The sequence below is a fragment of the Ambystoma mexicanum genome, chromosome 10 (assembly GCF_040938575.1).
Source record: "Ambystoma mexicanum isolate Mex_15411 chromosome 10, UKY_AmexF1_1, whole genome shotgun sequence".
In the NCBI taxonomy this organism is placed as follows: domain Eukaryota; kingdom Metazoa; phylum Chordata; class Amphibia; order Caudata; family Ambystomatidae; genus Ambystoma; species Ambystoma mexicanum.
The window spans coordinates 311280891-311295686 of NC_090932.1; the positions used below are offsets into that span (position 1 = coordinate 311280891).

At 46.9% G+C, this 14796-nt stretch overlaps 1 protein-coding gene across 1 annotated transcript in view; it reads right to left on the reverse strand.

Moving 5' to 3' along the window:
• Positions 1 to 5948: 5948 nt before the first annotated feature.
• The window catches only part of EFHD1 (EF-hand domain family member D1), a 372581-nt gene continuing 363733 nt past the window's right edge, over positions 5949 to 14796 (reverse strand). Inside the window, exon 4 of the mRNA XM_069617904.1 lies at positions 5949 to 10880. Coding sequence (XP_069474005.1) covers positions 10746 to 10880 — 135 coding nt within the window. The 3' untranslated portion in view covers positions 5949 to 10745. The remainder of the gene's footprint in view (positions 10881 to 14796) is intronic.

The window sequence follows — 14796 nt, forward strand, 5'->3', positions numbered from 1 at the left end:
ACCACAGGTGGAGAAAAAGATGTCAGAGAGGAAGGACCTGAGTTGGACCTGGGAGGGTCGATTGGAGAGGAAAGAGGTCAGCCATGCCAGAGCCTGACCATTGATACACAGGTTATCACAGAGATGGTTGAGCAGGATGGCATGGTTGACAGTGTCAAAGGCAGAAGAGAGATCGAGCAGAATGAGAACACACGGAGTGTTGGAGTCGAGGTTCAAGAGCATGTCCTCACGGATGTTCAGGAGAGCAGTTTCCGTGCTTCTGGCAGCTCTGAAGCCAGATTGATGGTCATGAAGACTGCCAACAGATTCAGAATGGAGGTTAAGCTGGGAGATGGCCAGTTTCTCCAGGAGCTTGCCCAGGAAGGGAGTGATGGCGATAGTTAGCCGGGCAGGAGGGGTCAGAAGAGGGTTTCTTAAGAAGAGGGTGCACAAGGGAATACTTAAGGGGGGATGGGAAGACTCCAGAGGCGAAGGAGTGGTTGCAAAAGTCAGCCAGGGCAGGAGCCAGGGAGTCAATGTGGTCCTTGATAGTTTTGGAGGAACAGGGGTGAACCTGTTTAGACGAGACCTTCATAGATCAGACTTGTCTGGAAACCTCGTCAGCAGAAAAAAGGGGAAAGGCAGAGAAGGAGGGAGGAGGGGTGGCTGCAGAAGGGCCAGAGGAAGAGCCGGGCAGAGAGGGAGGGAGGTGGTAGGAGGAGAGTGAGGATAGGATGTCCTGAGTTTTAGAGATGAAGTGAGAGGCCAGTGCAGTGCAGAGGGCCTGGGAGGGGACAGGAGAGGTAGAGACTGCAGCAGGGTTGGCAAGCTCCTTGCAGATTTTAAAGAGTTCGGCCGAGTTGTTAGATGCCGTAGAGATGCGGGCTTGGATAAGGGCTCTCTACTTGGTGAGAACGGAGAGACGGTATTGCCTTTGGAGCAGGCGGCAGGCCAGTTTGTCAGAGGATGAACATGAAGCACGCCATTTCCTCTCTGCCACCCTGCACTTGCGTTTTAGGGTGACGAGATCCGAGTCATACCAGGAGTTACATTTGGCTTTGGGCTTCAGGCGGATTCTCATGACAGGGGCAAGGATATCAAGAGTATCAGATATAGCAGAGTGGAGCATGGAGAGGGCTGTGTCAGGGTGGGAGTCAGCCCAGGGGGAGGGGGGTGAGAAGGTGGCTGCGAAAGCCTCAACTGACACGCGCTTCATGGGTTGGATGACCGAGAAGGTGGGTGGCAGTGGTGAGGGTAGCTTTGCCTGTGGGGTAGGGAGGGTGAGGTGGGAGGATAGGAGAAAGTGATCACTCCAGGAGAGAGGAGTGGAGAGAGGGACGGAGAGGGGAAGGTCAGAAGAGATCAGAGCATCAAGAGTGTGCCCTGCAGAATGAGTAGGCCCAGACAGGAGAATAGAGAGTGAGAGAGAGTCGCAGAGGTCACGAAAAAGTCCCGTGGGGGGACAGGAGGCATCCAAGTGGATGTTGAAGTCACCAAGAAAGAGGAGTTGAGTGGTTGAGGACAGGAGTGAGGAGGAGGGGTCAGCCCACTCAGAGAGGAAGGAGGAGATTTGACCAGGTGGCCGATAGACAGTAGCCATGGTAAGGGAATGGCTAGGAGAGAGAGAGACGGCAGACAAGGCATTCAAAAGAGGAGTAGGTCTGCGTAGGAGTGACAGAGGCAGGAATCCACTCAGGGAAGATAAGGGCCACACCCCCACCTGCCCGGTTGGGCCTGGGCACGGAGAGGGTCTTGTAACCGTCAGGTAGGAGTGTGTCAAGGCTGGTGACAGAGCTGGCCGTGAACCATGTCTCAGTGAGACCGAGGACGTCAAGGTCCAGTTCCTCAAGAAGGTGACAGATATCAGAAGAATGCTTGATTGCCGAGCGAGAGTTAAGAGTGGCAATGTGGAGAAGGTTGCCATCCTTGAAGGACTTCCGGGGAGGGGTACAGATCAGAGGTACGCCCTGCGGAGGTGTAGAAGAGGGAGGTGAAGAAGTAGCACGAGAGGGGGCAGGGAGGGAGGGTAGAGGCAAGGAAGCCGAGGACAGAGGAGGGGGGACAGCAAGAGAGGAAAGGAAGTTGATGAGGCGTGGGAAGCGTCTATCAAAGAGATGAAGGTTGGCCTGAGGGCCTTGGACCAACAGAGGTCCCATTAGTGTAGACATTAATGATGGCCTTAGAGGAGTGGAAGGAGGCCAAGAGGACATCCCAGCGGGTGCCACCATTAATGGGAGAAGAGGAGAAAGGAGAGAGCACAGAGACCATATGAAGGGTCCATAGGACAGGCGAAGGTACAAAAAAGAGAATGTCAGTGAGAGTTTCCTTGGAGCAGGCACTAGTGTAGGTGTCAGCGATAGGGAGGCCTGGGTTGGAGACCAGGATGTCCTTTTTAAACTTTTTCCTACCAGATTTAGTGAGGAGAGCAGGATAGTCAATAGAGAAGCAGTTGGAGAAGATAGGCGAGATAGAGAGCACCATGGAGTAGGAGGGAGTGGGGGGGGAGACAGACGATACGAGAGCACACAGAGCACACAGGCAGGAAGTAAGCGGCAAGCCCAAGTTTACCACATTTCAGAACGGTGAGTGTGTATTAGGTACAGAGGTCACCTAAGTTTGAGAATCCTGCGAGGGGAGAAAAACCCTAGTTTACAACATTCCAGAGCAGTGAGTGCGTATTAGGTACAGAGGTCACCTAAGTTTGAGAATCCTGCGAGGGGAGAAAAACCCTAGTTACCGCAACTGTGAGACACAGTGAGGTGAAGACACCATGTGAATGAAGTGACCAGGAATAGAAGGGGTGGGCCGGGAGAAGGTGGAGATAGAAGTACAGGCGCCTGGCGTCCCCTGCGGACACCTGCAGACAATCAGGGAGCCGCAACCGTAGGAGCCGCCCTTTGCCTAAGGGGCCCTTGTGATCACTGGTGCCACACTGTCGACGTTTTGCAGTGTAATTCACTTTTTGCAGCCTTTTCTGTGAAACGGATATCCTGAAAGATTTTCAGAACTTGGGTGAGAAGTTAATTGTGATACCTGACACTTTTGTTAAGAATAAGCACATCATCCTGAAAATATACCATCTCTGTTGTATGATCACCTGACTTTCAGGTAGGTCTCCACAATAGGGGAGTATTTGGCGCATTTAATATATACTATTTTAAATTCATGCTGTCAAATTCAAACAAAGTACAGTGGGATGATGCTTAGAATGCTCCTGCGATGTGCAATGTTGTGTTCCTGCGCCGCACCGTGGCTGGCTCCTGGGTTTGTGCCCCATTGTGACTAGGTTTTGCCCTACTGTGTTTTTGTCCTCATTGCCTTTTTGCTACTGTATCTCTGCTCAGAATCAGGTAAGCCCCCTGTATCTATGCTGTATTACTGTATTCCTTAATTGCTCTACGACTATAGTACTGCTTCCCATTAAGACTTTATGCCGAATTGCACTCCCTGTGATCTTGCGCCTAACTGTGCGCCCCAAAGTATCTTGGGCTATCCTTTGTGATCTTGTTACCTTGTGTCTCTCCTTCCGCACTACTCTAAAGTGCTTGAAAGGGTTGTGTTCAACCATCTTACAATTTTCTTAGCCATCAATAACCTTGGAGACCCACCTACAAGGGTTCCATGTAATAATGTCCCTGCAAAAATGCCCCCTCACAAAAAAGTTGCTGTTTTTTGTGGAGACATTATCACATTGAACTTGCGGGGGACTCCCCTGCAACTCCTGTTTTTAAATGGGTGCAGGGAACATCCCCGCAATCCGGCACCATATATAATGTCACCATCTATAATGTTGCCAATGGTTTTTCCTGGTGACATTATGTAGGGGGACATCATGTATGGGGACATTATTACCTGATACCCCTACAAGCAGGTTTCTGCTCCTGTCACTCCACTGAAACTGCTCTCATGAATGTGTCCAGCTTCATTGCCTGTAACTAAGCACTGCAACCTATCCACCATCCTAATGTGCCTTGACCTGTCTGCTGCCTTTGACACTGTTGATTACTCTGTCCTCCTAAATACTCTCTTCTTAGGATTCATAATAGAGCACTTGCCTGGATTGAATCCTATTTGGCACCTCACCAATTCTCGGTCTCCTGGGGCAACAACACCTCTCAACTCACTCTTCCAACTGTTGGTGTTCCACAAGGCTCTGTCTCGGGTCCGCTCCTCTTTGCACTCTACACCTCAGCTCTTGGGGGCACTAATCTCCTCCTTTGGGTTCTTGTAAAAACTCCTTGCAGCCAGCAATAAAATCTTCCCTTTTCCTGAACTCTCTTTTGATCTCTAGCAACATTTCCACCTGTCTCTCGCCATTAACTATTGGATGGCTTCACACTCGCTGATGTTAAACTCAACCAAAGCAGATGTGCTCTTCTTCCCTGCCAAATGCTCTCTCTAATCTCTTCCCGTGCCAAACCAGTCCCCACCCGACACTCTCCCCCTGCTCTTCTTCGGCTAGAAACATTGGCATGATCAGTGGAGTAGCTTTCCTAAAAATATTGTGGGGGATATTACAACTAAACCAAATAAGAGGAACAAAATTGTGTTCCACAAAAGTTGAGGGTGGGGTGGACAAACACCCTTGTTCCCCCACTATAATTATGCCCCTGGGCAGTGGTCGAAGTGTACAAAAAGAAGTAGTGGAACTATGTTCCCTGTTGGCCTGCTGCTGCTCCCTGCAAACCCCATCACCAAGCCCCTTCCCACGCTCAATACAAACACCCAGACCAATGCGTCTGCCGTTTAAGGGAACGTTCAGTGCAGTGCACTGAAGTGCAAGTTTCAACTTCTTCCTACACTTTTATTTTAAAATGAAACCATTCCAGAATGTTTTCTTTTTAAAATAAAAGTATAGGAATGGTAAAATGTAATTTTAAAAAGTAGAGGTGCACCGCTCCCGCCCACTTCGACCACTGCGCATGGGCATCATCTACGACCCTTCTCACACCTTCTCTACTTTCATCTCAATAACTGTAATGGCAGCTCGCCTCAACCTCCTTAATATTAGGAAAATCAGGCACCTCCTTCCTTTAAAGCCCGCCAAGCATCTCTTCAACACTCTTGTCTTCTCTAAACTGAACTACGGTGCCAGCATCCTCTTTGGCCTCCCCAACTATGCTTTCTGTCCTCTAGACAATGGGCCTCATTACGACTTTGGGTATTACAGGCACGGCTGCCGCCAGAGCTTTTTCTTTCCGGCGCCCTGGAATGGGCAATTACAGGGGTATTACAACCCCGGCGGACCCGGTAATTGCCCATTTCAGGGCACCGGAAAACATTCTTCCCCATTCCCATGTGAGCCCCATAAGGCTCAATGGGAATGGGGAAGCCGCATGAACCGGCACCATTCGTGAATGGCGCCGGTGCATGCGGCATGCTGTGCTCATGGGTGCCGCTCTGCCCGCCAGGTCCGACCTTGCGGGCAGAAAGGCACCCGCAAGCACAACTTGTAGTTTGCGGGCCCGGGCACTACGGTACCGGCAAGCCTACCAGTACCGTTGTTCCCGGACCGGCAACCTTATATTAAGGCCCAATGTCATTACCTCCGCTACCATGAGTTGGGGGCCTCATGAACATTAAATTATTTGTTTAATTTACAATTAATAAGTGATTCTGATCCATTATTTGAAATATTGAAAACATTTTTTGAAGTATATTTTTTATATATGTTTCATATAACACATTTTACAAATTGTGTAACATCAATAAGACATAAACCAGAATGCTTTTTGCTCATCTATTGAGATAGTTAAAGTGTGCAGGGGACGGGAGTTCCTCTATTAGGAACTTATTCTGTGTTCATATATCTCACAACCCACATGCCAGGGTTGATTATCTCCCCCGCACCTTAAATTCATGAAAAGCATATTTGCCACAAATAACATCATATTATCACTTATTTACATCACTACTAAAGACAGGAGTGCATAGTGAGTACAATTGTAGGACTGAAACCAGTCAGAACATTGTTAAAAGAATCTTTTATTGGCATTTTGATAGAAAACAAAAAATATAGTTTACAGAAAAGAGAAATATTAGCTAAAATATCATGACACACTATGATTATAAAACTTCTCTCATTATAAATATGTGTCTACCAAAGCGTGAATCTCTCACAATCATTAAATATTATAATCTGTGCATATGTACAGCAGGGCTATTCAAGCAACAGTTGCCTAGCTGCCGCATTTAGATAATCTAAGCTCCACCCTACCAGCAGGGTCTGAAAGGCACGGAAGGCACGACTATTGCTCTTCACGGAATATAAGAGAGGGGCGGGGGGTGGGGGGGGTAGATGGGTGGAAAACATAAGAGGTTTGAAGTGAGCGGTCGCCCACGGATTTTCTAAATGTCCCACGCTCCTGCTCCAAGCAGGAGTTGGGTGCGCAGTTGTCTGCAACCTGCTGCTCTCTATGTATTTTGGACTACGACTCCCATTACCATTCCCCGTTGACTATGCTGGCTAGGGTTGATGGGAGTTGCAGTTCAAACCAGCCGAAGAGCCAACGTTGCAGACGCTTGAGGGAGCTGAAATACTCCGTATTGTGTGTGTCTGGGTACTCTGCTCCATGATAGTACACCCCAGCTTGGGGATGTTTTGGCAAGTGCTCTGTTCAGGTGGAAGCAAGCAAGTACATATAGGCGGTGAGAACAGGAAGCAGTCACAATCCCTTCATGAAACGTTATGCTATTTGGTATCTGTAAAGCGTTGAGCGTTGATATTTACTAAGTATAGTGTGCAACCATTGTGTCACGCAGGAATCGGACGATACAGGCAACCACAGACAAAACCGCCTGCCACCACCATGACAGCTTTCATACACTAAAAAACACAAACACAAAATGGTACCGATGTGAAGCAGACCAACACAACTACTTAAACAGAGACCAGGTTAAAAGCGCGGTGCAATCCTTGTTTCAGCGTTTTTTTTCGAAATGACAATAACAAAGAATTCTTGAACAGCCTTGGCAAAATCTATAAAGGAGCCCCACGGAAGCTCACCAGCTCACACCCTCGACTATCACAGCCAACATACACATTACAAATCTCAGTGGCGAACCACTGGACTGGGGTGGAGGCGCAGATAGAGAAGGCGACTGCGTAGCTGGTAGGAATATGCGGAGCGCAGTCTTTTTACAGATCTCTTGGTTGAGTATATGGGAAGCCAGCAGGGGTGCAACGAAACCTACATTTCGGAAGGTGCAGGCGGGGGTTGGGGGGAGAGATATTATTGGGGGGCTAACTGGTGATGGGAGGGACCACTTCAGAAACTGGGTGGGGCACATTTGGAGGCTCTGCCCCCTCTGTTCTACCCCAAGGGCTGACTGGCATGGGGCCAAAGTGTTAAATGGTAGACCAAGCGTGCGCGTGCACACACAAACACACACTCTTACACATTCACACTTTTAAATATCCCATTCACCATACACCTGCTCATTTACATGCACACCCAGGCCCCCGTACATCATACACTGATTCACACATAATTACATACACATTCCTTGCACACATGCATACATACATAATGAGCTAACACGCAACACCCTTTAACACTGCTAGTTTCAGAAAAGGCTTCTCTCGCCTCTCTGCCTAACAAAAAGCAAGCGTGCACATCCGCTGCTTACCATCGGGTATGAAAGAACGCTTAATGTTGTTATATGTTCGCTCGCATCCATGGGGAGGGAGCTAATGTGTGCAATTGATTTTTCTGAGGCAAGGGTGATATTTATTTTATTTATTTGCATTTGCCTACAGGAGCTGTTACAGGAAATGTTTGATTTTTTAGTTGCATAATTGTAATTTTTGTCTTAGTTGCGTTTTTATAAGGTGTGGACATGGGGATCGAACCTGCGTTGCTAGTTTAGTCTTGCTTCCAAGGTGAACACGTTGCCACTGAGCTATACTCCCAGGATGAGCGAAGACTTATATGAAACTAGCAGCTTTAAAGTTTTGCTGCGTTTGTGCAAATACATTTTTCTGCATGAACACAGTTACACTTTAAAGCCGCCGGTTTCAGGGCAGGAGTTTCTCCTCTCTCCGACTAACCAAAAGCTATGTCCTGAAAACCTGCCCCATAGCGCACATTTTGGGGGCCGGGTGGGGGGCTGAAGCCCAATTAGCTCAATGGCGTTGCGCGCCTGGAAGTCACTGGTGGTACAGTTAGGTGAGGGCCATCTCTGTGGATAGGGAGTGGGGATGGATGAGATAAGGGCAACCTGTAAGGGTTTCTTAGCAGAGTGAATGCCAGAGAGAGGGCATTCACGAAAGGAGTACAGTCCCTACAAGTCTTCCTTGGTAGGGTGGGGAGAAAAACAAAGTGGTCAGCGCAGTGCATGCTCGCATTAAAGATCAGTAATTACTTGCTTTATATATACACACAGCTCACTACTACAGGTTTGCGAGTTGAAAGCGCTGTCGAATAACCAACGGTGTTACTATTATCCATATTAAATGTACTCAATGTATCAGCTACATAAGGAGGAAAGCGAAGTTGGTCCTTCGGGTATTAGAACCACTGACCTGCAGGTGGCACTGAGATGTTGCCTGCAGGATGCTTGGCAGAGCAGGGACGAGGAATGGAATAAGCTCTGCTTGTGCCATTGGACCATGTGTAATAAGCTTTGTGTGGAAGCCGCAGCTTTGACGGCGCAGTGGCAAGCCAATGAAGGCGGAAGGGTGTCTTTTGGGAAAGTGTTCATATTTTGAATGGGGAATGAATTCGTCCTGTGGATTCTCTGAACTCCCTTAGAGGGGATGAGGAGAGAGTGGAGAAGGAATGAGCAGTTAGGGAACCTCTTAAAATGATCCAGTGGAACCTATCACTGATGAAGTCTCGCCAGGGTTTATGTCAAACCTAGAAACGGGAGCCGTTGATACGTCGAACCCAGAAACGGGAGCCGTTGATACGTCAAACCCAGAAACAGGAGCCGTTGCAAAATTGGCAAACTGATTTTTGTGGGGCGGGGGAGCCTAGGGAAGTAAGTAGAAGGGCTTAGCCACCTGGGTTTTCTTGGGCATGGCTTCAATATTCCCAGGCACAACATGCAGTGAGTACATTCCAGACATGCCCGCTGGCACAGCGAGCACCTCTTCTCCAGCTATCTCTCCTTTCGACAATGCGCCCCATAGAATACTGTTGAGTCGCAAAATACATTTGGACCATTTGTACACATAGCTCTTCCACCTATCCTTCTCATGCCTTCCTGAGCACCTCATCCCAACTATCTACCCGACTTTGCTCCTCCCGACCGCTCTCAATGCTCTATCATACTCCTCCTTTGCTTCACTGACAGGCACAAGAGATTCGATGCCATGATCTATGGCAGTAGGTGCTATACAAGTGCAAGATAACAACGTGTGATGGATACAAATCGCACATACACATTTATCCCGAAACAGAACATTCCCTACAAAAACTCACTTTATAAATCTACAATTACTTTAAAAAAAACAATAAGCAACATTTCAAAATTGCGTATGTACAAATAAGCAATTAAGACATTCTCAAAGGAAAACAATTATGAATATAGCTAAAATATTCCAGCTATTATTTGTGTATGTGATTAGCAGGTTTGCTTATTCGTTTTTTAAAAAGAAATTATACATTTTGAAGTGTTTTGCTTTGTTTCATCGCAATATGTATTCGGCCCAAATTTGAATGTGTATTTGTAGGGAGCGCATTGATATGTATTTTAGTATTTAGTGTTTTTTTAATTACATTTGAAACTAGGTATTCATTAGCAGCAGTAAAACTGCTCCACTGGATCATTCTAAAATGTATTAAGAATATCCCGGTCATCTCTAGGCCTGAATGGCATGCTGAAGTTGTGTTTGGACCTAAAATACAGTGGCCCTTTTTTGTGTTCTTGCTGTCTGTTAGTCACAGACCCATGTTGGAACCGGATGGACACCCAACATTTCAGTTAACCTTTTGGAGAGGAAGCCATAAAATGGCATTCATAAAAATGTGGAAGGTATTCCATGTTTATGGAAGTCAAAATACTTCCATGGTTAGAATTTCGTGGAGCAAAGGACATTTGTGATAAAAATGGAAGTCAGAGGATAAGCAAAGACAAGTAGAACTCTCTGGCATTCTACTTTTCACATGATTGCATTTGCTAAAGTCCCAAATTGGTCACAAGGCCTGGAGGGATGGAGAAATTAGGCAAAACAAAAATACCATCTGCATGATTACGAATATTTCAGCGGTTCCACCACTGAAACCGATAATTTATACCCAATGCAATCTATGGATGACTTGGACTTCCCGGCCCTTTATTTTTAGAAGTCCTTTGGCTTTTTCTGGATTTAATGAAGTCCAAAAAGAGCTCGACCCAGGCGCTGTAAATACCTTCACTGCAGAACCGTCTAAAACAATGCCTAATCTGTGAGATAATCTTGAGTGGACTAAGCAAAAGGAATGACTTGTGCAGTGTCTCAAGGAATTGGAGGAGCAATTGCGAAGTGAGATTTCTGAAGTCCCATTAGGGAGTCCATTGGTTGAGTGATGCCTTCATCGGGGTTCGAACAAGCTTTGCAGTGTCGCCAAAGGCTTCACCTGAATCGGGTGGATGTGCAGTGTGTGGGGATGGAATGGGCTGTATACACTGCATCCCCACATGTCCCTTGGCACAGTGGATGGACAGTGAGCGGGGAGGGAATCGATTTTGAATCTCTGCTGGTCTCCTCAGCCAGCAGTAAATACAGTTGAATGAGCTCTGTGTAGCCACTGCAGGAGTTTGTGTGCAAAGTAGAAAACCATTTAATTGGTGAATGCAGACTTCAAATCTCTGAACGCAGCTCTTCGGTTTCGCATTTCCTCTTCTTGCCTCTTTATCTCGTCTTTTTCCGCCTTCATCTCTTCTTCAAATTTACTGCCAGCTGACAATGCCTGTACCTGCATGAAGGATTAGAGGGAGAGGGAGAGAGAGGGAAATACATACAATTAGGCCATTGAGGAAATTTAGCAAATTACAAAATCCATATATTTGAGGAATAGACATGGACATTATATCATATAAGGAACAAGAACCAACCAGTCGACCACCGTAGACACAGCGATGCCAACAAGTCCAGCTATGAATGACGGAACGGGTAACTAACATAGAACTGAACCAAGAATGGTGATACTGAAATACCAAAGGACGGCAGTAGGGAGTCAAAACCAAGTACAGCAGCTGTGGGATGCAACATCTCCAGTCAGTTTCTGAACGTAACCAGGGAGGATTGCGGTGTGAGGCAAGCGATGGTGAGATACAACTATAGAATCCAATCAAAGATGACGGCAGTGGTACATAGCTAGGGCTTAGGTAAGTGTTTGATGTAAGAGCATTTTACTCCAACCTTTAAATTTTGAAGTAAAATCATAGTTCTCATTTAAAGATAAGCATTTCTATCATATAAGCTGTCTTTGAATAATATAGTGCTATAGCGGAGGTCCCCTTTGTGGAAAGGGCTGCCACTGCTACTAATCTGAGCACATCACCTTGGCGGCACAAGATCGCCCAAATGCATAGCTGTTAACTCCATTTTTTTTGTTTGGAAGAATTAGCCTGGATCTACAGAGCAAAATAGTAAGATAGCCTTATCTTTAGTTTTGGACGTAGCCAGCTATGTCATCAATGCGGCACAATCACGGATGTCACCCGAAGGGCAACATCAAGAATGCTAGATGTAGGATGCAAACAAAGATGTGAACACTGGGATGCGGTTAAAAGTCTGCTCAGCGGAATACAAAATGCATACCAATCAACCAACAGTGTTAGGCATGGCACACAATAATGGCCACCAACCATGTGATGTGATAGACAGTAGAAGAAATAAAACATAAGCAATTATATAAGCCCTAAATGCAACAAAGGATATCTGACATGGCATTCAACAAAGGACGGTATCCATAGCATACAACCAGGAATGAACCCGTCCTGGAATGCAACCACCGATGGCAGCTGTGGAAAGCGTCCAGGCGTTTCTGCTAATACACCAAGGAATGTCAGGTTTGGGGTGCAACTAGGGATAACAGAAAGTATGGGGGCTCCAGAGTGACAATCAAAAATGTGAACCAGGTGATTCAGCCAAAGATTTTAGTTGTGGGATGCAATCAAGAAGTATAGCAATAGGTTGATACCAAGGATCAAGGATATAAGGCATGAAATACTACCAAAGATATTATCCTCGGGTGGTAACCACGGATGTCAGCTGTGAGCCACAACCATTTTATTTACCTATTGCGGTTTTTTTTTTAAAATAGAAAGCCACATGCCACCTTCGAGCTGCTTCTGCGTTTCATGGGGGGACAGGGAAAGTAGTAAAGGAGATAACAAAATAAAAGAACAGCTAGAGTCATGGCCATCTACCGCAAACCAGTGAAGGAAACTAAGAATGTCAAGAAGTGCAGTGGTAAAGACACCAAGTTCTCATCACTGTTCTACCCGTTTGAATTTACATAGCTGGAAACCAACAAGCCAGAGGCTTTTGGTGTTTATTGGGCCATATCAGGATGACATAATCAAATGGGGGCTGCTGCTTGATGGACAGGTATCCCTACAAAATATCCCCACCAAAAATATAGCCGTTCATATGGCCGTTTGTCTGGCCATAGGCGATATTTCTGGGGGGGATATTTTGTGGGAGCTGGGGTTGCGGGGTGTCCCCCGCACATTTTAAAATAATGCACGGGTTGCGGGGGTGTCCCCCCCAGGGTCCATGGGTCAATATTGCCACAAAAATATGGTGATATTTTTGTATTGCGATATTTTTGTGGGGATATTAACACATGGAACCGATGGACAAACGTAATCTTCAGTTTCTTTCCAAATTTTAAAAGGTCTTGTTGTATGTACCCTTAAGTTGAGGCCAAAGCTATTTCACAGATAAAAAACCCAATATGCCCAATGTTTCATGGCTGTATTAATTTAATTTAAAATGAGTGGACGGATTCTTCCCTTAGGCTCCAGGCTTCATGGTTGCACAAACCTACATGGTAAGCGTCCTCCTCCGCTGTCCCATTGTTGGTTTCTTTGTTTTTTTTCCCTCTCTTCCTTCTGATTCTCCAGTTGCCGCCACAGGACCTTCTACGGCCCCCTTCTTTGACTCTCCTTCCTCCCCGCCTCCCAACCCACCCATAGTGTCCTCTAATTGGGTCTGTGTTCCTGCACACGACCGGAAATTCTTGTGGTCGAGACCACAAGAATTTCCGGTCGTGTGCAGGAACACAGATGGGAAAGGCCTGGAGTCTCTCTGTGTGAAGCTGACCTGGGCCTTCTTTAGCTCTGGGCCTCCAGGTTTCATCAAACTGCATGGTAAGCTGCCCCTCCCCCATACCCCATTGGTGGTTTCTTTGTTTTTATTCTCTCTTCTTTCTGATTCTCCCCTTTCCACCATGGGACCCTCTCCAGCTCTACCACCCTCCATTCCAACCAGCCCATAGTGTCCCCTAATTAGGTCTGTGCTCCTGCATGTGACCTGAACTCTCTCTCTTCAGTGCCCCACCCCCCCATGGCAGCCTTGCCCAGGCAGCTGGCTAAGGGCCAGAGGCAAAGGGCAACTCGTCTCTGGGCAGCTCCAACTCCCTATTTGCTGCTGTTTGGCCATGGATGCCAGACAGAACATCCTACAGCAACAACTGAGGTAATGTGGTACAGGTGGCGAGCACAGCCATTACTGTGCTCTGGTAAAACCCAGCCAATTTTGCGCTACCACTCTTTGCTACTAACATTATGTTGGCCTACGCTGTGCACTTACCGATTGGCCTATAGGTTGTAGTCGGAAGGATCTTGAGGGTAGGATGTGCATGACACTTGGAAGTATGCTGAGGGTAGGCTTGTTGTAGAACCTATAAAACTTACAAGAGCAGCTGGGGTATTGTGTCTGGAGGAGTCATTGGGGTTATTCACTGTCTCGAACAGGGAGGATCTCTGAGCGCAGGCAGTGTATCGCACGCCAGTGATTTTTGGGGTTAGGCAATGTATTGCACTTGAAGGGATTGTTGGGGTTAGGAAATGTATAGCACTTGGATGGAGTTTGGTGATGGGCAATGTATTGCACTCGGATGGATTGTTGGGGATAGGCAATGTATAGCACTTGCATGAATTCTGGTGATAGGCAATGTGTTGCACTTGGAGGGATTTTGGGGATAAGACATTGAAATTATATGGTTTTGGGAGTTGGGCAATGTGTTGAACCAGATGGTCCAGAAGGGTGGACACTGTTTAGCACTTAGATAATTAATAAGTGCAGCATGGTACTGCTCTATGAAATCCATAAGGGTATCAAACCTGTTGTACCTAGAGGATTTGAGTGGTTTGCCAATGTGATGCACCTGGAATCATTCATGAGGGTAAGATGGGTATTCCTCCCAGAAGATGTGTGACCCATTTTGAGACAATCTGAGAAAATCTGACTTGTGATCAATAATGAGCTGCGCCACAGCAACATAGGTACAACAAAACGTAGTTCACAGGAACACAACATACGGCCCGCGGGCCAGGTGTGGCCCGGCATGTTGTTTTTTCTGGCCCGACAGGGTCAAACACTTTCCTAATGGAGGGCGGTTCACAAGCTGCAACTGCCACCCTCCATTAGGAAAGTCTTTGCTGCCTTGCTGGGTCAGGAAAAATACTGACCCTCCATTGGTTCAGTCGATGTACTACGTGGCTCTTACGAGTCAGGTAGTGGTTGTGCATTACTAATGGAGGGCCATCATTGTGGCTGGCGTGGCTAAAGACTTGTTGACGGAAGGCATTTCAGCCTTGCCACGCCAGCCACAGTACACGTTCAGTAGAGGCCCACCCACATGCCACTTCAGCGTCTTG